The 26,276-nt window shown below is 40.6% G+C and overlaps 1 protein-coding gene across 1 annotated transcript in view; it reads left to right on the top strand.

Moving 5' to 3' along the window:
- sntg2 (syntrophin, gamma 2) overlaps window positions 1-25,172 on the top strand; it is a 1,105,459-nt gene extending 1,080,287 nt beyond the window's left edge. The window contains exons 16-18 of the mRNA XM_041187804.1: window positions 13,764-13,856; window positions 19,851-19,961; window positions 25,041-25,172. Coding sequence (XP_041043738.1) covers window positions 13,764-13,856; window positions 19,851-19,961; window positions 25,041-25,172 — 336 coding nt within the window. The remainder of the gene's footprint in view (window positions 1-13,763; window positions 13,857-19,850; window positions 19,962-25,040) is intronic.
- The last annotated feature ends 1,104 nt before the right edge of the window (window positions 25,173-26,276 follow it).

Genomic DNA, 26,276 nt, shown 5'->3' with positions numbered 1-26,276 from the left:
CACACTGAACAATTTCTCCTTAAACTCCTCTCACTTCCTCCAAATAAAAGGTGTGGCTATGGGTACTCGCATGGGCCCCAGCTATGCCTGTCTCTTGATGGGTTATGTGGAACATTCCTTTTTCCAGTCCTACTCCGGCCCCCTCCCAAAACTCTTTCTGCGATACATCGATGCCGCTCCATGCTCTCGTCTGGACCTGGAAAAATTTATTAATTTTGCTTCCAATTTTCACCCCTCCATCATTTTCACATGGTCCATCTCTTCCCTTCCCTTCCTTGACCTCTCTGTCTCAATTTCTGGTGATAGACTGTCCACCAATATCCATTACAAGCCGACCGACTTCCACAGCTACCTCAACTACAGCTTCTCACACCTTGCTTCCTGTAAGGACCCCATCCCATTCTCTCAGTTCCTTCGCTTCCATCGCATCTGCTCTGATGATGCCACTTTCAGAAACAGTTCCTCTGACACATCTTCCTTCTTCCTTAACCGAGGTTTTCCACCCACGGTGATTGACAGGGCTCTCCACTGTGTCTGGCCCATCTCCCGCACATCCACCCTCAAACCTTCCTCTCCCTCCCAGAAACATGATAGGGTCTCCCTTGTCCTCACTTATCACCCCACCAGCCTCTGCATTCAAAGGATCATCCTCCTCCATTTCCACCAACTCCAGCATGATGCCACCACTAAACACATCTTCCCTTCACCCCCCCCCGGCGGCATTCCACAGGGATCATTCCCTCCGGGACACCCTGGTCCACTCCTCCATCACCCCCTACACCTCAACCCCCTCCCACAGCAAACACAGAAGGTACAACACCTGCCCCTTTACTTCCCCTCTCCTCACCGTCCAAAGGCCCAAACACTCCTTTCAAGTGAAGCAGCATTTCACTTGCACTTCCCTGAATTTAGTCTACTGCATTCATTGCGGTTTCCTCTACAGTGGAGAGACCAAACACAAACTGGGTGACCGCTTTGCAGAACTCCTTCGGTCTGTCCGCAAGCATTACCCAGACCTCCCTGTTGCTTGCCATTTCAACACTCCACCCTGCTCTCATGCCCACATATCTGTCTTTGGCTTGCTGCATTGTTCCAGTGAAGCTCAATGCAAACTGGAGGAACAGCACCTCATCTTCTGACTAGGCACTTTACAGCCTTCCGGACTGAATATTGAGTTCAACAATTTTAGATCATGAACTCTCTCCTCCATCTCCACCCCCTTTCTGATCCCCCCTTTTTTTCTAATAATTTATGTAGATTTTTCTTTTCCCACCTATTTCCATTGTTTTTAAATGTATTTCCTTTCCATTGTTTTATCTCTACCTTTTAGCCGTTTTTGATTCCTTCACCCCACCTCAGCCCCACTAGGGCTATCTGTACCTTGCTTGTCCTGCTTTCTACCCTTAATTATAACATTCTTTAGATAATATCACCACCTTCAACACCTCTTTGTCCTTTTGCCTGTGACATCTTTTGATTATCTCCACCTATCACTGGCCCCCTATCCAGCTCTACCTGTCCCACCCACCCTTAAACCAGCTTATATTTCACCTCACATCTTTTTTTACTTAGTTCTGTTGAAGGGTCATTTGGACTCAAAATGTTGACTGTGTTCCTCTCTGCAGATGCTGCCAGCCCTGCTGAGTTTTTCCAGGTATTTTTGTCCAATTCCTTATTTGCTTCATGCACACAGGTGAAGAATCCAAGAAATTCAGTACAAGCACAACCTCTTGTGGCACTGGGGCATGTATAATGCTATCTGGTAACAGGAGATGACTAATTTGCAGTATGCACACCAGGAAGGTGCATAAAGGTACACTCATAAGCAGAAAATATCAAAGTCCAACATTAAATTCTTGCTGAGGTTTTGGACGGGCTGGCTTTAACTTCACTGAATAAACCCATGAATGGCTTATGGTCCGATACTGTGATGAAATGTCATCCATGCAGATTCTGATGGAACTTCTTCTCTCCTAATATTACTGATAATCCTTCCTTTTCTAGTTGTGAATAGCCCTTCTCGGCTGCAGAGAGGGTTCTGGAGACATAGACAGTTGGCCTTTCTGATCTGATTTCTGTCTTTTCTTTTTCTGTTTGCCGCAGAGTTTTGCCTAATCATTTCATTACCCACTCGCATCTTGGAATGTTCTATAACTTACCCTTCTAATACTTCCTTTGTTTCCTTGAGCTGATTCTTCAGCTGTTCTGTCTCCTTCTTGTGTCTCTTGGCTTCCTCCTGGAACATTGAATATTGTTGCGTCTTCTCTGCCAACTGTTTCCTCAGTTTGTTCAGAGTGGCACCGTTTTGTTTCTCTTCATAATTTTCCAGCAGAACCAACCCTGACCTGAGGGATCTTTGCATCCTGTGAAGGTCCTTCAATTCTCCTAACTTATTCCAAAATACACTGCCATATCCCCTTATCAACTCAGGAACACTGCCTGTTCTCAATTGAAATGTTTCTGACCAGCTGAACTTAATATTTTGGAACCAGTCATGGCTCAGAAGACTAGGCCCTTCACTGTCACTATGATTGCTGGAAGCTGGGCTATCTGTTGCACACAGGTAGGACACAGGTACTCTGGCAATGCCCTTTGGACTGTCCAGTGTATGTCTCCAGTTGAGTCGTGGTTTGCTCCAGATTCAGTAGCTGGGTATCTTCATTTAGGTGATTAAATGTATGTTCTCCCAACACTGTGATTGAGGTTCCCGTGTCTACTTTCATTACTAGTGGCTTCCCATTCACTTGAATGGTGACGGTTATTGGTTCAGTTTTACTACTTTTACATTGTTCAGGAAATAACTTCTGTTATATTATGCACTTCAACCATCTTGGTCTGCTGTCAGATTGGCTGTATCGATTTCCCCCCTGCATTGATTTATTACATGCCCTTTTTTGTGGCAGTAATGGCATTCTGCCTCCTTGGTGTCCGGTACATGGGTTACCCCACATCTGTAACATATTAACTTCAGAATCACGCTGAAATGCTTCCACTAGGCCTTTTCATTTATCGAGTAGCAGAGACTGTCTCCTGCTTCGCTGCTGCCTCTCTGGTTTTCACACCAAGCCCGACAGTAGGTTTCCTCCCCAACTACAGTACAGCGCAATGTTGCACACCCTGTAAAGCCTGCAAGTCCCTCACACTTTCCATGGCTAGCGCTATTTCCATGGCGCGCTTAAAATCAATGTTAACTTCTGCAAGTAAATAGTGCTGAATGGTGTCGCTATGAACACCACAAGTTAACCGATCCTGCAACATGTCGTTGAGCATGTCTCCGAAGTCGCAGAGCTCAGTCAATTCCTTCAACTTCGCTACATAAGTTGAGTTGGACTCTCCTGGGCCCTTTTTCTGGAGTTAAACTTAGACCTCTGCTTTATTGCCAATAGCTTCGGATGAAAAGGCGACTTTACAAAGTCTACCAATTCATTAAAAGATTTAGAATTAGGCGAATTCAGGGCCATCAGACTGCAGATGAGGTTATATGTCTTATTACCATTAAAAAGGTTTATTTTCTGCTACTCCTTGGTGGTTACTTCACTTGCCACAAAAGGAAATCGAGGCGCTCTACATACTGGCTCCAGTCTTCCATGGGCACGTCATTACAGTCGATTCTGCTGAAGAGTGGCATGACTGGTGAGTATATTTTTCTTTTCTTTTTTGAAGAACTAATGTACTCACATTCATGAGGTCGAGATGCATTGTTGGAGCTATTTTACCCTCGTCGCCAAATGTAATGACGACGTACCGGGTAGGTTTCTTACTTGGAACAGGTAACTTTATTTCAGAGCTCTTTTAGAAGCTACATGCTTGAACCAGGTCCATGACTGGAAAGCTCCGCTCCCCCAGATTACCTGCACTTAGGGCTTATTCATCAGAACAATCATGTGACACCCATTAGGCAGTAGGTAAGGTTATGCCTTTAATCACTACATCCATCTTTACTGCTTCCTTCCCCCACCCCCCGGGACACCCTCTCCTCTCCACACTCCTTCCTCCCCCCATACTCCCTCCCCTCTCCGCAGTCCCTCTTCCCCTGGACTCCCTCCCTTCTCCACACACCTTCCTCCCCCACAGACTTGCCCCTCTCCGCGGAGAATTCTGCCCCTGGTCACAGACAGACACTAACATGTGACGAATTTGAAATAAAAGCAGGAACTACCGGAAAAACTAAACAGGTCTGGCAGCATCAGTGGAGAGAAAAACAGAGTAATCATTTTGAGTCCTTATGATTCTTCTTCAGAGCGTGGTAAATTTGATTCGATACTTGGTGGAATATGAATTCGGTAAACCAATAGTTGCTGGTGCTAATTTGAAATAATAGCAAGTGACCTTTGTCCCTAAAATTACTTCATATTCTAGACCTGCTCAAATCAACTCTGATTAAACCTAAGGTCTTGAACTTGGAGGCATTGGGACAATTTCAATTTCTTACCCACCTGTCAGAAGCCAAGTGAATGAGCAATTGAAATTGTCCAGGTTACATACTCCTCAGAAAGTCAACTGGGACTCACGGCCCCAAATTTGAACCTATTTTCCTGAGCAGGTGGCAAAGGACATCAGTCAGTGAACTGAGTATGAGGATTCACTTACCCTTGTGGAGGGGATGAGGTCATGCATCCATTTCTGGCACTGCAGGGCAGTCCTCTGGTGGAAGCCCTGACCTCCCTAAAAACTTCCTCCCATGCTGGGTTGGTGTGACGGTTTGAACCCCTCCTTCCATCCTCTGGGTAAAGGATGACCCTTCTGGCCTCCACTGCATTGAGAAGGGTGTGTCACTGAATCTGGGGGCCGGAGGTCTGTGTGATTGGTGGACCACCTCCTTCTTCAATGGTGGGTGAGTGTGATGTCCAGGTACCATTTAAATATGGCATCCAGATAGGATGGAAACATGCGTGCCCTCCAGCCTGCCCCGCTGTGAAAAATGTCGGAAAACTCCCGACTTGTTAATTAATGAGGCCGGCATTGCACGACATGTTGCAAATTCCCACCAGCCTCTGTGGTGGATAACAATCTGAGTTCCTGCCCCCGTCACAGGCCTTCATCCATTCTGCCCCATATAGGGTAATTCCACCATTATTGTACATTGTAAAAATAGGATCACTGTTGTTCTGTCAGTTTAAAGTGTTCCCTTGGTTAACATATAATTGAATCAAAAGACTGAAGTTTTATGCATCTCTTTGTTCCAATCATAATGTCAGGAAAATGTCTGAAAGGGTAACACTTGCCATTTTCTCGAAGGAACACTGTCACATGACAACTTAAAACAACATAAAACATTTTACATGGTCACACAGTTGGCAGCTCTCCTCAAAACTACAAATTCTTCATACTATCTTTTGGACAAACTTGACAGAAGTCTCTGTCTAGTAGTCCTTTCCAGATCAGTATACTAATATTGCCTATTTTATTGTCACATTCGCTGTCGAGTCACCTTGCTGCTGTCAGTAAAGATTCCCTTTTCATTTCCTCTCATGTATCTCTCAATTGCCTTCTCAACCAAATTCACTGCAGGCACAATAAAAGAGACAGTTTAAAAATGTTCCTTCAGAGTCCGTAGTTTGTATATTCATCTACATTAAAAGGGCTGGAGGATAAACAGCATTGGATGTCTAAAATTATGGATACTAATTCCCACACGCAGTTTAGAGAGAAATTGTAGGTTAACTGTAAATTTTAACTTTCAACAGAAATTTGACATTTGTGGAAAGGACACATGGGGCTGGATTTTCATGGAGACCCTGCCAACCTTTTAATATGGTGGCCGAGAATTATTCCAGGATTCCTGGCCTCATTTCTGGAGCTCCCAATTTTCGTCAGCACATGATAAGGGTGTAGCTGCTGCAGGTCACAAGCCAGCACCCTGCATTCCTGACCTGGCCAGCTTTATTGTGCAGTTAGGTATCTCCCTAGCCCTCTGCAATTGTTTTGGAGTTGGGCCGGCTTTTCAATGAATCATAGTTCACTGCCCTTCAGAAAAACTATAGTATGCTTGAGGGAACCTTTTGAAAGGTAAGTTCTAAACATTTTACCCATGCCCCCCATGCCATTGCAATGCCCCCAACCACCATCATGGCCCCTTGTGCCCCTGGGAGGCATGAGCTGGTATGAGTTGACATGGAGAGGGTATGGGGAGTTATGGGTGGGGGTGAGAGAGTGTGAGGCGTGAGGGATAAAGGGAGTGAGGGATAGAGGACTGTCTCCACACTGTGGCTGTCTCGGAACTGTGTCCTGGGGCAGTGGGCCCAAAACCAATCATCACCCGCAACATCCCGCCCCCCCAGCCTGCCCAGCCTCTGAAATGAAAATCCTGCCTTTGTAGGCACTTTCTCCCAAGGCAGGCACATCAAGCTAGGAAATTTCCCAACTCCCACTACCCACCTCTAGGATGAAAATCCAGTCCATGTTCACTCCCTTATAAGCCATAATGTTGTTTAAGGTGCATTCAAAAATATGGCAAGTGAGATATACCATACCTGCCAGAGCTCGAGTATTTGGGTAGCTGAAGTGATGGATGTAATGTCTTTTATTTGTGCCTGCTCCTGGTCCTCTGATGCAAGGACAAATTCTAGCTGTCAAAACCTGTAGAGTACTGCAATATTTAATTATCTAGTGATAGAAATAATTGCCCCAGGTTATCCTTTGTTTATTAGGGGAACCTTCCAACCAAACTCAGCTTTCTATCCTGCATCTTTAATGACCTTCACAACTAGGAATCTGTCATGATTCCAATTCATAGAATCATAGAATGAGTGAAGGGGCAATTGAGAATTCTCTTTGAATTGAGAGATTTTCAGTCATGTCTTCTCTAAGAAATAGTTTTATACCAAGATTTTACATTGTGTCTAGTTGAGAACCTCAGCAAAATACTGGTGTTAGTGCAGTAGAATTTTTTATCATTGGTGTCAACTACTGCACAGTCTGTTCAACCTTCAGATGTTTGTGGAAACCAGTCTGTTTCTTAGTCTAAAACTTCTTAGTGAATTCATTAAGACTTTAAATTGAAATCCTAAAATGAAATCCCTTAATGATCTGGGACATTCCAATTTCAATCTTGAAAGTAACCAACACATTTCAAGGCAGACCTGAATAATTCATTCCCCAGGTGAAAGGAATTCAAAAGGTGTTTTTGCTTTAGGTGAAATGTTTTTTTTCAGCCAGTCAATGGTAAAGTTTGGGTTGTCAGCGACTCCCATGACCTTGTCTATCTTCCTTGCACAGTGCTAATACACATGGTTCTCTTCATTCAACTTACTCTACTTAACATAAAGAGATGGCAGTACAGTGACAGCAGATTCTCTGAAGACAATATGCTTCTTTGTCCATCTTATACAGTTTCTTCCCTTTTTAAAGTTCAAGATAAATCTGCCTAGCTGACCTGAGTCTCAGTGCTTCATGGATTGTTTCATCTTTGCTCCACAGTTTTGACTGGAGTACCCTTTTAAAGGGAAAAATCAGAAATTGAAAAAGTGAGCACAAGGGCTACATTCACTTGCCACACCAATATGGCATGGCAATTCTCTGACATGACAATGCATCCAGCTTTCTATTTGACTCCTCTTTACTGTAGGAGTCTACAAAATTTTCAGTCCTACAGAATGGACAGCTCCAAACAGTTCCCACTGCTTTCAAGGTCCATTACCCTTATGCTGTGTGAATATCCTACTAGCTGTGAATGTGATTGCACCTCAATAATTTCTTCAGACTCTCCCCATTCTTAATGAAGGTTAGATCCAAAGAGTGTTAGGGTGCTGAACTCAAGAACTTGTGAGACATGGAAATTGTAGAAGGAAAAATCTTGTAGCAGTTATTCATATTTTGAAATGGTCATCAAGACACTTCCTTTCAGCCTACCAACATTCCAAGAAGACTGTACTTCAGGTGCTATTTATTCACTGTTGGACATTACTTATCTCAGCAAGCAAAAAGGACTTCAATCTTGTTTGCCCATAATGTGCTTAATGTCAAGATTCAGAAGCAATGTTAATGTTATTGATTGAATTTATTGACTTTCTCACACTGTGTGGTCAGTGCACTTGTTGCAAAAGCTTTTCTGGGTTGTAAACCTCCCTACTTAGCTTGTACTACTCAACCGACATTTCTACAAGGGAATTTTCAACCTTGGATTTTGTGGCCTCTATCATCCTTACAATCCTGATGCTTGTCATTTACTATTTTCTTGAACTTGCCATCAAGATGTCTTCACAACGCTGTGGCTTGTCTTACCTGTTCTTCCAGGTACAATTGATCAAGATGTCCTGACTGAGTTCTATAGGCCACTTGCAGGACATTTGTCATTGGAATGTATTCTTTTTGCCAGACATCTTAGCTGAAACATCATCAGTAGCCAATCATGTATCAAATCTTAGGAAATTGTCTGTTAACTAGCCGTTTTTCAGGAATTTATTGCAATCCTCATCGTTAGCCAATTGTTACAATAGCAAAAGCTGTTGCTGATTAAGGAAAATCACAATCTCCTAGCCTAACTAAAATTATTTTTCCTCAATTCTCAATTCCTTTGTCAGCAGATGTCTCTGTCCCTTCAGAGATCCACTGCCAGTGTATAGGCTCTTAATTATCTCAGTGGCCTTCAAGACTTTCATTGTATCCGAAACAGATCTATCTCATAGGATGGCCTGGATTTTGTTGAACTAGCTGTTGGATGAGATATTGCAAGTTTAAAACCTACTTATATAGTTACCATTCACCAGTGTTGGATAAGAAACTTTACTTTACATTTCTAAACACTCTTTCACTTAAGTGCAATTGTGAATCACTATTCCCAACCATCTTCCCACTTCACTTGTAGGAATTTACCATTTGATCCTTGGCTTAGTGACATCCTCTTCTCTCTTATGTCTCCTACCAGGAAAGGGGTTCAATTGAACTGGGAAACATCTTTATCCTAACCAAGATTCTAAAGACTAGGACAAGTAGATCTCCTGCTGTCCGGCGAAACCTACTGATGAGCAAGACCCTTTCCTGCTGATTCCTAGTGGTAGACTCCTGGCTAACTTGGACTTAATTGTCTCTTCAGTCATTGCCTTCCATTTATAATAGGTTAACATTCTTGATTGAATGCTTTTTCCCCAGTCAAGAAATGATAGGCACATTACATGTTAGTCAATCAGATTTTCAATTAAAGGCCTTGATGCTCCTACTTCTATTTCCTTTTCATCCTATCATCACTCGGAATGGCAAATGGTGCAGATTGGCCTCTCATGTTAATATTCACATCTTTGGTTGTGAGCACTGATGTGAATGTGCCTCACAAAGAATCATAGACAGATGTATTGCTACAAAAATGATTCACACGTTTAAATTGAAAAAAACATCATAAAACTTGATTGTTCTATTATGAGATTGAAAATTTGGTCAAAACGTTTAGCATTTGAAATGTTCTGTTGAATTAAGTCATATATTTTCATGAATTTGTCCCAAGTGTTGAATTTAGTAAACCTTGTAGCGAGTGGCTTAAAGAATAGTGTATAGTGCAAGCCCAGCATTGCATCAATTTTAAAATGGGCCCCATTTGTTTCAAAAGGACCAACATTTCAGCCCTTCACAATTTTTTACAGCATTATGGTGACTTTATTTCAGTGCTTGCTACAGTGTACTCCATGTGTTTCATTGAGAAATGTGGATATGTGCATATTTGGAAATATGTTTCACAGGGGTAGCATTTTTAACTGCCTTTCTACATTTCTACATTATGTATATTGATATGTGGAGTTCCAACCATTTTAAAATTCTGAATACACTTGCAGTCCCTAGATGACTGAGGATCTACTGTTCTGAGCAACCAGTTATGTCTATCCCATAACAAATTGGCAGAGTTGACCAGCCAAATAGGTAAACTACTGGAGCAATATCTTTGCTCTGTTTTAAAGCCATTAGAATGAATACTTGATTTTTTTTTGCATATTAATCACACAATGATTTTGTGCAATCCCATTTATTCAAAGCACCCTTGTTTGGAGAAAACCCAATAGCAAATCCAATGAATGTATTGGTTTATCATGCCACAAACTGATAGGGGCAGAGTAGTGCTTGCTAGATCACTCTCTTTCCCCATCCACAAAGTGAGTTGCTGATCACTGCCGTGATCAATGCTGCAGTGGCTGGTGGACAACAAAGCAAAAATCAGAAGTTAACTCATGATAATATGGTGCAGCAGTGGCTGATTATAGAACATCACCAAAGAATGACCTCCAAGGAGATAGGACAATCACTTTAATAACAAGAAGATATCAAGAACAAGCAGAATAATTTGTGCTGCTGAACCATTCACACTCTTCAATATCAATTTTTTATTTAATAATACAGTGGTGAGATACTTAAGCCAATGTAAATTACAGTGTCATGGATGCAGTTTCCCTTATTAATGACATTCTCTGCTTTACAATTTAGATCAGCTATAACCTGTTTAAGGATCTAAAATAGTTACATGATGCAGGTAGTTACTGTATTGTTTCAATTAGAAATGTGTGCTGTTCATACATTTGTTGGGCCATTCTCTTAAATTATCTTAAATCCAGGTGAACAGGTTTATTTTCAAAGCTGGCAGGTGACCAAGAGGAATTTTCCTCTGTAGTGTCCATTCTTTAGGAGCTACAAGGATTTTTAAACTGCAAAAATAGTGTCCATGATTGGTAAGACAACTCTGATAAGAAGTGTACTCGTAGTCATTTTGTGAAGGGGTTTGCCCATGCGCACCTAACAACCACAGACAGCATGCAGAACAGAACAGGGAGATCATGACATCAATCAGTGTGTAATGCTTCTTATCTTGTCCATGGACAGTCTATACATGGCCCAGCCAGAACTGGACACATTTTTGCACCTTGTTGTTGAATTCGGCAAGATCTGCAACAGTGCAGGGTTCCTCTTTCGATAGGCATTGCAGGAGATGTTGCATAGTCTGTGGCTCAGTTCCAAATTCACAAGTTGTCGGGCTGGTTGTATATCCCCATTTGCTTAGTGACATCTTTAAACAACCTACACCAGTCCTAAGTCTGTTAAGGCACTTCCAGGTTGCCCAGTTGCAATTAGCTCCTGGGGGAAGGCTTTCATCCAGTAGAATTTCCATCGCTGGGGGTTGTTCGAGACTGGCGAGCCGGTCTTTCCACAAGGTGATGCGGGCTTCAGCGGGGATTGATTGTAGTGGAGCAACACTGTTCATGAAGCTCTTCCTTGATTTTAGGAGGCTGGTTGTAGGTGTATGACCATGTAGAGAGTGCCTCTCAGCTGATGTTTGATGGAGTCGCTCTTTCTTGCTGGCTACCGTTCTTCTTATATCAGGGGGAGCGATACCCGCCAGGGTATATAGGCTGTTGGTGTTTGTTGGTTTTAAACGACCTGTGATAAGTGTAATGCTGCCTTGATATCAGTGCTATCATTTTGGAGCTCCAGGCTTCAGCCAATGCCCTCTCTTAACTCCAGACTGCTGAATGTGAAAGTAAATGACATAAAGTACCCCTTTCCCACCAACACTCCACAGTGTTAATCGAAGGGATTACCAAATTACAGGTTTGTTGCTGGATTCTTTCTTCCCATTGGCAAAACTCTGTGCACTTTGAGTGCTTTTCCATACTTGTCTAAATATACACTCATTTACGGGGACCAATCTTGCTGGTGCTGTAATACATTTCTGGTGACTTAATGACTTATGGCCAAATAGGCATTAACCTTGTAGATGTCTAGCAGAATGAGTGGAGTAGAACAGTTGCTGGAAAAAGGAGAAGGACGGGTTATGGGGTCTACAGAGGGTCTTGAGGTAGCAACTCTCTTACCTAAACTTCAGCAAAGATCAATACTTGAGGCATCTCATCTTGAGGCTGTGACTAAAATCTGCAACTGCTGCAGCCACAGCTGCAACTTTGGAGCAGGGCTAAGACCAAATTGCCTGTGACTGTCAAGGTGACTATGGCTCTGAACTTTAATGCATCTAGCTTTTTCCAGGTTACTGCTGAAGATGTAAGAAAATTGCTGACAATACAAGGATAGGTAGAAAAGCAAGAAGGATACAAAGAATGTCAGAGTGCAGATATCTCTAGTGCCACCATTTGTTCCAGAGCTATTTAATCTGCCTGGTTTCCCTCAATACACAGATGAAGAGGCCATTGTCACCACCTGGAGCAGGTGGAAGTTCCATTCCACCTGAGCTCCAATCATATGACCAAGAGTGTTCAGAGGTAGGCCAGAGAAGTGCAGATGTTTCTACTTCTCCACTCCCTTAAATATATTTCAATCCAATTGGCACATCCCAGCTGTTGGTCATCATCAGCAGCCAGAAGGTCTTGATCCCTGCGGCCAAACAGCAACCACAGGGTTGAAAGCCCTGCAGCTGCTCTGATGTCCCCACCCCCTCTACCACTGTTTGTCCTTATTGGTCTGGGGACAGACGGGAGAAGTAGGCCTCTGATGGGGAACCATGTAAATGGTTCAAGGGAAGGACTTGCAGAAGCCTGAGACTGGACAAGAATGGTGTACTTTAACAGCTCCTGGTGTCTAGGGGATGGCAGGAATGTGGAGGATATTGTTAATTCTTTATTATATTCATGGACTGGCTTCACTTCATAAACATTAAGCTGATTTCTTATTTGATATAAACCATATCCTTTGCTTTGCCCTGTGTCATGGACCAATGTTTTCCTTTGTGTTAATTAGTAAGCTTGGCAAAACTGTTGAGCTTGTTCAGTGCTATATTCATATTGAACATATTAACACAGTTACATTCATTTCAGTGCTATCAAAATAAAAGAATTGAATTCATCTCACGCCACCATCATCAAAATACCAGACAAATGAAATTCATGTAAATATGTTAACGGATTCAAATATTAATACTGCACTGATCAATTTTAAGCCAAATTCTCCTGTACAGCAAATAAGATTTCCATCTCAATCCAAGGTTAAGTGTGCACCCACATAGCACAGAAGTAGATCTAAAATTTTAAATATGCTGATTCTGATGTTTTGCTTCATAAGTCCTTCAAATAAGCCTTGGGCTGATCGCACATTTAACCACTGAAGGAAGAAATTTATAAATAGTGCCTTACCATGAGGTCAGAAAGGCCACAAAGCTTTTGGCATACAATGAATTACTTTGAAGTATGATCACTGCAGTTACGTATCCAAATGCAGAAGCATGTTAAAAAGGTGATGAAGATAAGCTAAACCCTGTTTTAAAAAAAAACTACAAGTTGAAAGATCAGGGACAATAAAGTACCACCAGTGATTCAGATGAGGCAAGTCTGAAAGCTAAATTCTAGTTAACATGAATCGGCTAGTTTGAATTCATTCTCTGATTACTCAAATTGGTCCATTTCAGACGCTTTATTCAATTAGTCTATCATTAATTTCAAAAAATATTAATGCTGTCATTGAGCAGAGGGACAGTATATTCTCATCTGAATAATTGACATGGCTTTGTATACTGCTACCATTCCCCTGTTACCACAGCGGTATGTGAGTGAATGCCTGGAATCACAATAATAAAAGTAATTGCTTCAGAAATATTTTCAAACATGATTCTTAACCCATAGTGGACAGTTCATTTTGAAATATCGAATAGCTGGTGAAAGGGAGCTAAACAAATGGGTAATTTCTACCCTGTAATTTCAGAGATTATTTAATGGTGATAATATATCTATTTTGTTGTTTGTTGGCATAGCAATATACAAAGTTTTTCTCTATTTTTTGATTTGACGTATACCTTGAAATAAATGTTTGTCTAATAACATACCTGTCTTTCCTTTTATTAGTCTAAGACATATGGGTGCACCTGGCAAGGCCAAGCATTTTCCTTCACAATAGACTTCGCTGCTGGATTTACCTGTGTCGATAGTAACACAAAGGTAAGGAAATAGTTAGTGCAATGTGAAAGCATTTTTGAAGTTGAAGCAAAAGAATTATAGGAGTAAATTGTTGTGAGGTAAAGCTTCTGTAGTTAACTCTGTTAGAAGGTATGTAGGTCACTAAATCAATCTCAACCTATTATAGAACAATCTACAGCCCCGTTCTCATTCAGCAAGGCCCCTTGACTCAGAAGATTTACCTTGCCTTACCTAAACTCTGACTTGAACTCATTTTCCACTTCATAAATGTGATTATGATTACAAATTGAAAGTATTTTATTGCATTAGTAGTTTAAAGAACTTAAATATTGATGTTTATCAGACATGGCCAATGGCAAAAAAGCATAAAGCAGATATATTTGTGAGAATTGGTGGAATATTTTTTAGCTGAAGGAATACACATTGAAGTTTTGTGTTGAACAAATAATATGATAGCCAACCTACCAGTAATACCTTCCTATGTTCAGAGTGGATAAGCCACCTGACTCAGATGGTTTGCATCCCAGGTTGCTAAGGGAAGTGGGGCTGGAGATAACGGCAAGGCTTGCCATAATCTTCCAATTTTCTCTAGATATGGGGGAGGTGCCAGAAGTCAAAAGGTGGTAAATGTGACACCCCTGTTCAAGAAAGGATGGAACAATATTCTGAGTAACTACAGGCTGGTCAGTTTAACACCAGTGGAGGATAATGTATTACAAACAATATTCAGGAAACAAAATTAACAGGCACTTGGAGAGGTTTGAGTTAATTAGGGACAGCAGGCATGGATTTGTGCAGATCGTGTTTGACTAATTTAATTGAATATGTTAAGTAACTGAAAAGGTTGATGAAGGACATGCAGTGGATGCTGTCTTTATGGGTTTTAAGAAAGCATTTGACAAATTACCACTTAAAAGGTTGGTTAATAAAATTGAGGCTGAAAGAATAGGAGAGTCTGTATCAGCTTAGATTTTTTAAAAATTAGCTTCAGCACAGAAAATTTGAGTTTCTCACAGAGGGGATGGGATCCAGAGATTTTTTACTGTCAATGTCTGGCCTCACCTTGCCAGCATATGAAAATTGACCCTTTGAGAGAGCAATTAGCAAAGCATATGCAATCTTGGGCTTCATGATTTCAGGTACATATTTTTTTATTTCTGTTGGACTGAAGTAAAAAACATATCTTTTTATTTATGTTAGACTGTGGATTAAAGTTACAATGGCTGTAGTTTGAAGGGCATGTCTACTGGAACAGTGTGAGGGATATACACAATGTTGCTGTCCTGGATCAGAGTGTGCCGTGAAAGACAGGATGGTGCTGAAGAGGAATCTGGTCTAATGGGAACTGCCTGGCAACAATGTTTTAATTGGCTCCTGACCAGGTGACCAGTGCAGCAGAATAGCTCCTAGCCTGAAACAAAGAAGACCTAAAACCTCTCTCTCCTGTGTGCATAAGATTCTAGTAATTCCACAATAATAGCTAGCTGGCTTTTTTTCCTCATATCTCTAAAAACTGCTCTCTATCTGAAAACCCCTGTCAAGAGGCAAAGGGGAAAATCACTTTAGAGACATTGAAAGGTAAGTGCACAACCAGCGAACCAAAGACTGTAAGTGCTGGAAGACCACCATGTATCATCAACAAAGAACTGAAAGGAATTTGGAAGACATTGATCAAAATCAACTCATCGAATCCTGTACTCCAGAATTTGTGCTATTGAACTGTTTCATCCTACCCTTAGATTCCATGTTTTTGTGTGTTTCGTGTGTCTTGTATGGGTGTGTATAGGGATTTAAGAAGATGTTGAGTTTAAGTTATAGAGTTAGAAATTAGCAGTTCATATTTTTTTCTTTTGCCACTAGTTAAAGAGAATTTGTTCATAAGCAGTTATTTACTGACCAAGTTTACAAACCTGGTGCTCATATTCTGTTAACCTAAATTAAACAATCAGGTGGATTGATCCAACTTTTTCATATTTGTTGCAGCTTGGGGAGCAGTGGGGCTTGACATTACAGTGCACTATCCCCAGTAAGTCATGACAATGAATATAAGTATTGAATACAAAAGCAGGGGTGTTATACTGAAGCTTTGTAAAACTCTGGTTAGACCCAACTGAAGTATTGTGTTCTGGTTAGCACAATTTAGGAAAGGTGTGAAGGTGTTTGAGAAGGTGCAAATGAAGTTTATCAGATTGGTTCAGGGATAAGAGAATAGAGCTACAAGTTTAGCTTGGGGAAACTAGGGTTGTTCACCTTTAAGCAAAAGAGGTTGAGGGGATGGTTCTTTCAGAGATGTGCCAAGATTATAACAGGTTAGATAAGGTAGACAAAGAACTCTGTTCCCATTAGTTTGTCATAGAAGGACTGGGAAGCACAGCTTTACGGCTTTGGGGAAGAGATACAGGGAGTTGAGGAAGAACATTTTTATGCAGTATTCTGGTCCTCAGAAGTTTGAAATAATCACACTTTAAAGCAGCTTCATTGGGTATTTTCTACAGTTCTCCATGTGGCTGGTGGACTGATACATTGTTGCTCGAAACCGCCTACTTTGCAGTGATAAATGTGGCACCCTGGCCTATTTCTTTATGAAAAATATAACAATACAACATCACTTTTTTTCAAAAAAATATATATTACCATCGATATAACTGTTTTAATCATTAGCTTTTATTTCTTACATTTTATCTAACTAAAGCTATTCATCAACTTTTATAAATAAACTAAACACCGTAAGAGTCTCTTATAGCTTGTTTTCTTTTCTCAAAACATCTTTAATGAAATCACTTAGGTGGTAGGATGTTGTGCATCGATCCTGTAGATTCGGTATTCATCACTCTCAGTGATGAGTTGGCACACTGCACAGACAATGTTGTGCATCTTGCTCCTGATGTTCTAGGAATCTTGCTTGATATTGTTAATGTTGTGTCACTTGCTGGTGATGTTGTTGGATGTTGTCTCCTCGGTTAGTGATGTTGCTGATTATGTTAATGATCTGTTCTTGTAGGTCAAATATGGATTCTGTTCCTTCTCACTTGCCTTCAGTCTCAATGATGTATGATCTTGGAATCTCAGCTTCACCAACAACCTTTGCTGGGTTCTAGGTTGTCATCATTGGATCCAGTACATGTACAGTTTGCTCTTTCAACAGTTCAGGCAGGGATTTAGCATGCTTGTTGAGGTGTTGACCTCCTTCTACTTGTGCATTAGTGAGCTGTTTGCTTACATCACTCTGGTCACTTAGAGTGAGTATCTTGCTTGGTACAGTTGTCTCATACTTGCTTCCATTCAACAGCTCTGCAAGAGATTTCATGCCAGCCTTAAGAGGTGTAGATTAGAGTTGATTAATGTAGATTAAGGCAATACTTGAGTCTTCCTTTCTCCCTCGGCATTCCTTGACTGTCTGGGTGTTTCTTTCTATAAACCTTGGGTAATGTGATGCTGTTTAACCCATATTGTTCAGCGAATTTCTTAAATTCTCTGGAGGTGAATTGGGTTCCATTGTCACACATTATTCTTTCAGGAATCCTTTGGTCAGCGAACGGAATTCACACTGCTAAGGTGATTGTTGCAGGTCTTAAATCTTTCACCTTTCAGGTAAAAGGGAACTTTGAGTTGTAGTCTGCTAATAGAAGATACCATTCTTGATTGAAACAAAAACAAAACCGCTGGAAAAACTCAGCAGGTCTGACAGCATCTGTGGAGATAAAGACAGAGTTAATGTTTCGAGTCCGTATGACTCTTCTTCAAAGCTAAAGGGAAGTAGAAATGTGGTGAAATGTATACTGTTTAGGGCGGAGGGGTGGGGGGGGGGCGTGCCTGTTGGGGAACAGGTGAAGCTGGATAGAAGACCAAGGAAAGATTGTGAAAGAAGTCATAAACAAAAAGCCAAAGGGTTGTTAAGAGTGGTGGTACTGGCTAAAGGAGGTGCTAATGGTGACATTAAGAGTGGAAAGCAGAATGTGATAATGGCCAGACCAGGGGGAGCACTGTGGAAAGTGACAGATGGCCCTAGTGGGGGTGGGGTGGGGGGGAGGGGATGGTGGGAAAAAAATTGTAAAGGAAAATAAATTTTAAAAATAATAATGAAAATAAGTGGAAAAAATAAATAAAAATTAAAAAATAAAGATGAATATAGAAAAAAGGGGGATCAAAAAGGGTTGGGGATGGAGGAGAGAGTTCATGGTTTGAAGTTGTTGAGCTCAATGTTAAGTCCAGAAGGCTGTGAAGTGCCTACCCCACACAGTACAAATCTGGGACGATTCTGCCCTTTGTGCTCTGGTGTTAAACTTCAGCTTCAGATTTATGATTATGGGCTTATTGCTGACCCTTTTCCTGATCATGTATGAATTTCGTTTCTCTGGGAACTGTCACATCTAGTCATTTCATGCAGTTGTATGGTTCCTATGGCTGAGATTTTAGGGACCCACCACGGGGGATGTGGCAAGCCAGCCAAAAGTCCATTCGGCAAGACCAGAAGATCCCAGCGGCAAGTGGGGCCGGAAAATCCAGGCCTATATCTATTTTGTCCTCAAGCTCATCTTTATCTTTCATGGTATGGTTGTTTTGGTTTCTTTTCCATCTCATTCACCCTGTTGCTCTATCGCTGATAACTCTGATAACTGATATCATCTTCTTTCCCTGTTCTGAGCATCTTTTCCCTGTGATTTTGCTTTCCACAAGCCCTGTACTATGATTCATTTGCAGGGCATGTCCTTATGCTTATGATCTCATGTAGGTGTCCACAGCTCCTGCACATCTTTCTGCCTGTTGTGCATTATTTTGCTGCTGTTTTACTGCATCAATCTTTCTGCCTTTTTCCTGACTTAACTGAAGGCTAGCCATTTAGGTAACCAGCATCTTCATCTACTTATGGCTTCATATACTCTGACAGTTTCTACAGCCTGCTTCTACAGCCTGCAATACTGTGAGTTTGTCCTTCAGGGGGTACAGTGCCCCAAATGAGCTGATCAACCATCTGTTTGAATTCACATTTTCTGGCTGCATTTCTCAATTTCATTAAGAAATTGTCAACAGGTTCACCTGGTTCATACCTCAGGCTTTGAAATTCATATCAGTGGATCTGATGATTTGACTTTGACTGGAGATGTGTGCTGAATTTTTCAAAAAATCTGTTCTTTTTACTGTTGTCTTCATTCATCTCTGAGCTATTAAACAAATTTAACCCTTTCTTTCATTCCCACAAAAGGACATAACTGACCCTTCTCTCTTCTCTAGAGCCTTTTAGAAATCTCTTGAATGTCAGTCTGAACTTTTGTTTGAAAGCCTCAAATGCCTCTACAACATCATCAGCTTCCCAATTCATCATGGGTTGGACTGTGCGTTCAATGCTGCAGCAAAGGCCATTTTGTTTTCACCTGATTCACTCAGTTTTTCTTTCTCCCTGCCTCTAAATGGGGTTATTTTTCTCAATCTATTTAAGTATTAAGTCAGATGCCTGCTGATATCCCGTTATGTCTTCTGTTTCTCAGAATTTTGAAATAATCGCACTTCTTGACTCAAATGCTGGAGCTTCATTGAACATATTTCATACAGCTCTCTATGTGGCTGGTGGATTTGGTACATTGTCCTTGGCACTTTACTGCAGTGCAGCAGTCTGGATGTACATTCTCATAACAATTAGTTCCTAACTCTTTATGAATAATCTAACAATATAACACATGGCAATAATAACTTGGAACTTACTGTCTACAAGGGAAGCAGTGACAGCCAATAATTTGAAGAGGAAATTGGATAGGCAATTGAAGGAAGTAAGCTGTCAGGGCTATGGGATAGAGCAGGGGGATGGGGCTGACTGGATTTCTCTACAGAGAGCTGACATGGAGTTAATGGCCTCCTTCTGTGCAAGAATGACATTATCATTCGATGTTTTTGATGTGTTGATCCCTACAAAAAGTTCAGGATCACACAGAATTCTCTTTAAAATCAATGCTGGATGTATATCACATTGTTCATTTCCCCGTCAATAAATAAATAATCGCGCCCTTTGTTACTTTACAGAATGTCATCTGGAGATTCAAGTTCTCACAGCTCAAAGGATCCTCTGATGATGGAAAAACATGTGTGAAACTGCTTTTTCAGAACACAGATACCAGACAGATTGACATGAAGGTACCTTCATAATATGGTGTACAATCAGTTTAATTGGAACACATTCATTGCAGGCAAAATTTGTGTTTAAAAGTTATATAAAATGTCAATACTGAATTCCACATGGCATTCACAATGAGTTGAAAATATAAAATTTCCAACCTATAACATGTGTTACTCAAAATGGATCCAATGGATCACTCTTCTTTTCACTTTGGATTTTATATTTTGCTTCAAATAACAATTGGAGAAGGTTTCTTTTTAAGATTTATCTGATGGGTTGACTCCTTTATTTTTGTCAGAATCGTAGCAAGACCGCTTCAATAATTAGGAGTCAGTTCTGCACAGTGATAACATTTCAAAACAAATTTGTACATAACCATATTTGTTTTTTTTTGTTAGTTTCAGGTTTTATTAAACTGGCTAATCTCTCAATAGTTTTAAAGCAGCTTTGTAAGCAATCTTTGTCCCCTTTTTTTTCCAAAATCTGTGCTTTTTTATACTTTCTCTTCATGAAGATATGCACCTGAGGGATCAAAAATTATTCCTTTTGCAGTGATCTTAATACTGGGGAGATGATGGCATATTGGTAATGTCACTGGACTGGAAATCCAGAGGCCTCAGGGACATAGGTTCAAACCCCACCACTGCAGCTGGTGGAATTTGAATTCAATAAATAAATCTGGAACATAAAGCTAGTCTGAGTAATGCTGACCATGACAACTATCATCGATTGTGTAAAAATTCATCTGGGTCACTAAGGAAATCTGCCATCCTAATCCGGTCAGGTCTACATGTGACTCCAGACTAGTAGTGATGTGGCATATCTCCTCTCTGAAATGCCACTCAGGCCACCCAGTTCAAGGGAAGCTCAGCAAGACTCCTTAGACAGCACTTAACAGACCTGTGTCCTCTACCACCTAGGAGGACAGGGCAGCATATGCAAGTCATACACCATCCTGACTTGGAACTATGTCACCATTCCTTCACCGTCACTGGGTCAAAATCCTGGAATGGAACTCCTTAACAGCACTGCGGCTGTACCTGTGCCACATAGACTGCAGCATTCAAGAAGGCTGCTCACCACCACTTTCTCAAGGGCAATTGGGGATGGGCAATAAATGGTGACCTTGCCCACATCCCATGAACAAATAAAGAAAAGAAATGTACTTTGCTGCCAGACAGTCTTGAAAATTATACATGTTTGCACACACACTAAAGGTTTACTGTCTGAAGAAAATATTGGACCAGATCTTGCTCTGGAAATATTGATTTGCTAATGATGCATGGCAGTATTAATCATGCAGCAAATTTAGGGTATTAAGAGATATGGGGCTGTATTATAAATAGTGCCTAGAGGTGGTTCTGGAGGCAGTGGAGGGTGGGGAGCAAAAAAGGGGAGGAAAGTCCCATCAGGCTAGCTCCAAAACATATTCCTGCCTCCACCAGCTTGTGAATGAGTTGGGAGATGGCAGGAAAGGCTACCCACCCGGCCAGAGGGGGGTAACCAATTAATCTCCTTAAAAGCACCCTCCTGACACCAAGTGCATTTTCTAGCAAATTTCTGTTGCATCAGTACTCCATGAAATGCTGGTAGCCTCCCAGCAGCAGACTGGGTAGACACAGGAACCAGAGGCTCCATTCCACCTGGAAGACGCCGCTCCAAAAATCGTCCGCAACTACCACATTGCCTGTACTGGTGAGGGGGGAGCTTTTGCTTTCATGTCCAATGGCCCTCACCCTTTTGGTCCTTATATTTACCACTTTCTGAAAGGCAACCTGGAACCCTCAAGTCTCCCTATAGTGGGGCTGTTGATTATGAGTGCTAGATAACTTCCTTTTGGCTCTCCGGACTTAGGAGCCCATCCGCTGTCATTAATTGGAGGAGCTTCCAGACACTGTCAATTGACCACCTTCTCCAAAAATGCCCTCTAGATCACACTTCCAACAATTGTGAGTTACCAACCCACTTTTCATCCCAACAGCGAGGTCGGGACTAGGGAATAAAATACTGTCCATGCTTTGGGTTACGAATGGCCGGAGTTGCTCATTGATTTATGCTGCTCTGCCATTTGGTTCATTTAAGCAGCACTTCACCCTTAGCCTTGCCATTCGTTTGAAGAACTTATTGGATGTGCACATTAATTGCCTATTGCACTTGCCACTTGGTAATGAACTGCATAAGTACCTTTCTAACTACATGTTAATTGGTAATGCAATGTCAATCATCCTCTTTGGCCCAGAATGGAAACTATAAGTGCTCAATCTCTTTCTTACATGTAATAAATCATTGTTAGAGTTGTTTTAGTGTAATTTTTTTAAAAGTCTCCCTATTCCTTTTTATCTTCATTTCTTCCTTTCTGTATTTGATTTGACTCTCACCCTGCTCTGCTGTCCCTGTTTCTTTCTCAAATCTTAAAACTCATTAGTTAAGGAGATACAATGTTGGTTCCATCTTAAGTAAGTTCCTGGATGCATCAATGAACTCAACATATACCTATCATCTCATATTCCAGCAAGTTAGAGTGCAATAAATATTTGAGTTGAAGGGTACAGGAAAAAAATCTAACTAATGTGCCACAACATGCAATTCCCATCTCCAGCAAGATATGACCCATAATTATTTTCAACTAATCAATAATCTGAAGGCTAAGAAAATCATAACATATAAAAAATGCAGTGGACATATATGTGCAAGCATTGAGACAGTTTGTAATCAATTGATTTTTTTTTATCAAAATCCTTGCAAATTGAACATTGCTCAATACTTGAAAACCCATTTCTGGTTTCTGCCATTGTGAATTTGGTAATGTTAATCTTTTTTCCATGGCTGGGACTTTTGGGTCCTGCCAGCCGCCAGGATCTTCCGATCCAGCTGAAAGTCATGAACTTTTGGCTGGGCTGCCGAATCTCCCATAATGGCGGGGCTGGGAAATCCCATCCCATATCCTCCTGCCTTAGTCCATTATATCATTTCATAATGTGTTATATCCCTCAAGCATGAAACAAAACTTTACATGTGATGAATTACCAGAATTTGGAAGAACCATTGACTTGTTTCAATATCCCGCCCTCATGAAAATTGTCCGGTCGGGCCTGGAGGCAGCAGACCTGCACTCAGGCGCTCGGGGCTATTTTTGTTTTGGTCACCCGCCTCTGGCCTGCTTTGGAACACAAAAATCCAGCTAGGGAATGGACAGAATCATGCATAGTTGTGATGCTTTATTTTCTGGGCAAATAGCCTGTTGAGGCTAGAAAAGTCTCACACATGATTAATGATGACTCAGGAGAATAAGGGGGTTGAGAACACTGGTGGAAAACAATTAGCAAACAATACCTCTGTTTGACAAGTTCGAAATTAACTTGTTATGAGCTGCATATCATATTCATTTCAAGGAGAATGAACATTAAGAGATATATCCACGATAAGGTAAATAAATAAGTGCATTTCTGTAACAAATGAGCTCCAAGATAATGTCAACTACCTGCAGGATTTGAATCAGTTTCATTGTAAATAGTAGAACAGTAATTTACACTGTTTGGCCTTTTCTAGTGATCTCTAAACAATGAATAATTTATTACATTTGTCTCAACAAATTTTGCAATAATAAAGATTTATTTTAAAGAAATATTGCAGCCAAGGTCATAAGTAAGCTTCTCCGAAACAGTAAATCTTACTATAGTTTCAAAGCACACAATAATTACTGTTCTATTTCTGCAACTGATTCAGACTGTACAGCATTGGGGTTTGTTATAGAGATGAATAAATACATGTTCTTTCACCCTCAACTCAAAACTGTCAACCTGATTGGTGTTGTGTATCCAGTATCACTTTTATATTGATAGCTATATGGGAATAGAAACAATATATAAATGTAAGGGAATAACACTATCTTGAAAATTGGACATATTAATGAAAACATAGTTTGCTTTGCATGTACCCATAAGTTCACGTGAAAAGTATCCAATCTCTTTACTTCACTAGCTTTTGACCATGTTGTAAGATCACCAGATCAGAAGATTCATACAGATAAGTAAATTCAGCAAAATTAAAAATTGTCAGTGGGTTTTTTTTCTCAAATGTGCCTGGGTTACACTTGTTAGGCATAAAGGAGAGGAAACTGGAATGAGAACTATGACACTAAGGTTCTCCCTGCCACTTTTTATTGCCTCAGGATTCTCGAGGTTTCCCAAGGGAGAGTATTTGTGCCTGCCAGAGATGCAAGTTGAGGGCTACCACTTAGAATCTGCCAGCTCCTTGCTTCTGTTTTTGAAATAATGTACGATATTTCCATGGAGTAAAAGGAACCTATTTTGTTCCAAGTTTACTGCCTATTTGTAAACTATTATTGATTTACATATAAATAAATGTTCACAGTAAATACGCAGTTAGATGTCTTCCTCTATCCATGACATGAGAATATCAAGGCATTTTTCTGACTTTAGAAAGTATTAATCTTATCCACTGTATTGTAATTTTATTATCAGTATCAAAGAACAGCTAGAACTAATCCAGATCTCTGTTCATTTTAGTTAATAGTTTTAGCATTGTTGGAGTTATTGAGTAACTCTTCAAACTAGGTTATTTAATTTTCAATGGGTAGCACTTATGCTGTGAGTCAGAAGGCTACAGAATGAAATCCTACACTAGGACTTGAGCTCAATGCAGATTGACACTTCAGCACACCACTGAGGGTGCTAAGGGAGAGGCATATGGAAGGTGCCAATTTATAATATAAAAGATGCTATGGTACGATTCAATGAAAAGCAGAGAGTTATGTTAGTCAACATAACTCTCTCAGGAAACAAAAGCAGATTAGCTGGTCATTCATCTCATTGGGTGTCAATAGAATCTTGCTGTGCAAATTGGATGTTGCATTTGTCAATGTATATCAGCACTGATTATCCTTCAAAAAAAGTAATTAATCGGTTGCGAAGCGCTTTACCACACCTACAGAATCGATAAAACACTATAGTTCATTCATTCATGAAATAACCAAATTATTGATGATTCTCCTAATGGACTGGACATTATCCAAATGTTAGTTTTATTATAAGCCATGCATATTATCTAATTAAGCAATTTGTGTCTTGTTGCAGGAGTTGGAATTCCCCGATCTGACTGCAGTGTTGCATTGTATACATTCATTCATAGCAGCTAAAGTGGCAGCAGTGGATCCAGTATTCGTAGACAGCCAGAGTGTTGCACGGAAGTACATGTATAGCAGTTGAAAATTGAATTGCAACCATAAAAATGTCTTGTATTCTTTAATATTACTTAACCACACTGTGTCTACACTGCTGTGGGGCACACAGTGGGTAATGGAGCCCAAGCAAGTTGGGGGTGATTTTGACTCTGGGTGAGAGTGTGATTTGGGTGATATTGATTCAGCTGTAAATAAAATGAAATGACAATTCAGAGAGATATACAACATGTGAAGTCACAATCACCCCTGTTGTGTTTTTAAATAGAGCGTGATTGAGGGTTACAACATCTTTTGGAAGATATCTGCAAAGCAAATATCTTCATAATGGAAGTGAACCCTGTCCTCAGTGTGTGCAGCACTGTTTTTGTGTTTTTCTTCTCAGATGTAGTCTGCAGTCTCCCAGCACCAGTTTGCAATAATGGAAATCTGAACTTCAAAATATCATTGTACAATTCATAGTTCATACTAACAAAATATTCAAATGCAAAGTGTGTGCTTTTGCTTGTTGGAAATTGTTTTTTTTCATTAACCACTGTTTTTTATGCCATTCTTTTCTTTTATGATCACGCTCAAGTATTCATTCTCATTGATTTTGAGACATGAAAAATTTAAGCTTACTGGATTAGATGCTCCTAAATTTGCAGTTAGTTTAAGGAAGCATAATTGCAATGTCATAACTGGAATTACTTACTAAAAACATTAAGCAGGTAGCTTTTCATTTGAGCAATTTTTTTTTCTGGCATGGAAAAAATAGCTACATAAACAATTGTAGGGATTCGAGTTTATTGTGAGCTTATGAGCCTGCACTCCATTTTCTAACAAATACAATGGTGAATCAGCCAATCAAAAACCTTCACTTTAGTTATGTTTGTGCCACTTCATGTTTATTGTCTTTGTGAGAATCATCTGCTGACTCCCCAAAGCCTGGCCACCATTTACAAGGTACAAGTCAGATCTGTGATGGAATACTCTCCCAATTGCCTGGATGAGTGCAGATCCAACACTCAAGAAGCTCGACCCCATCCAGGACAAAGCAGGCCACTTGATTGGCACCCCTTCCACAAACCAACGCACAATGGCAGTAGCATGTACCATCTACATGATGCAGTGCAGGAATTCACCAAGGCTC

This window comes from Carcharodon carcharias, chromosome 5, assembly GCF_017639515.1.
Source record: "Carcharodon carcharias isolate sCarCar2 chromosome 5, sCarCar2.pri, whole genome shotgun sequence".
In the NCBI taxonomy this organism is placed as follows: domain Eukaryota; kingdom Metazoa; phylum Chordata; class Chondrichthyes; order Lamniformes; family Lamnidae; genus Carcharodon; species Carcharodon carcharias.
Note: the sequence above shows the minus strand (reverse complement) of the source record. Positions and strands in the feature narration are given on the sequence as shown.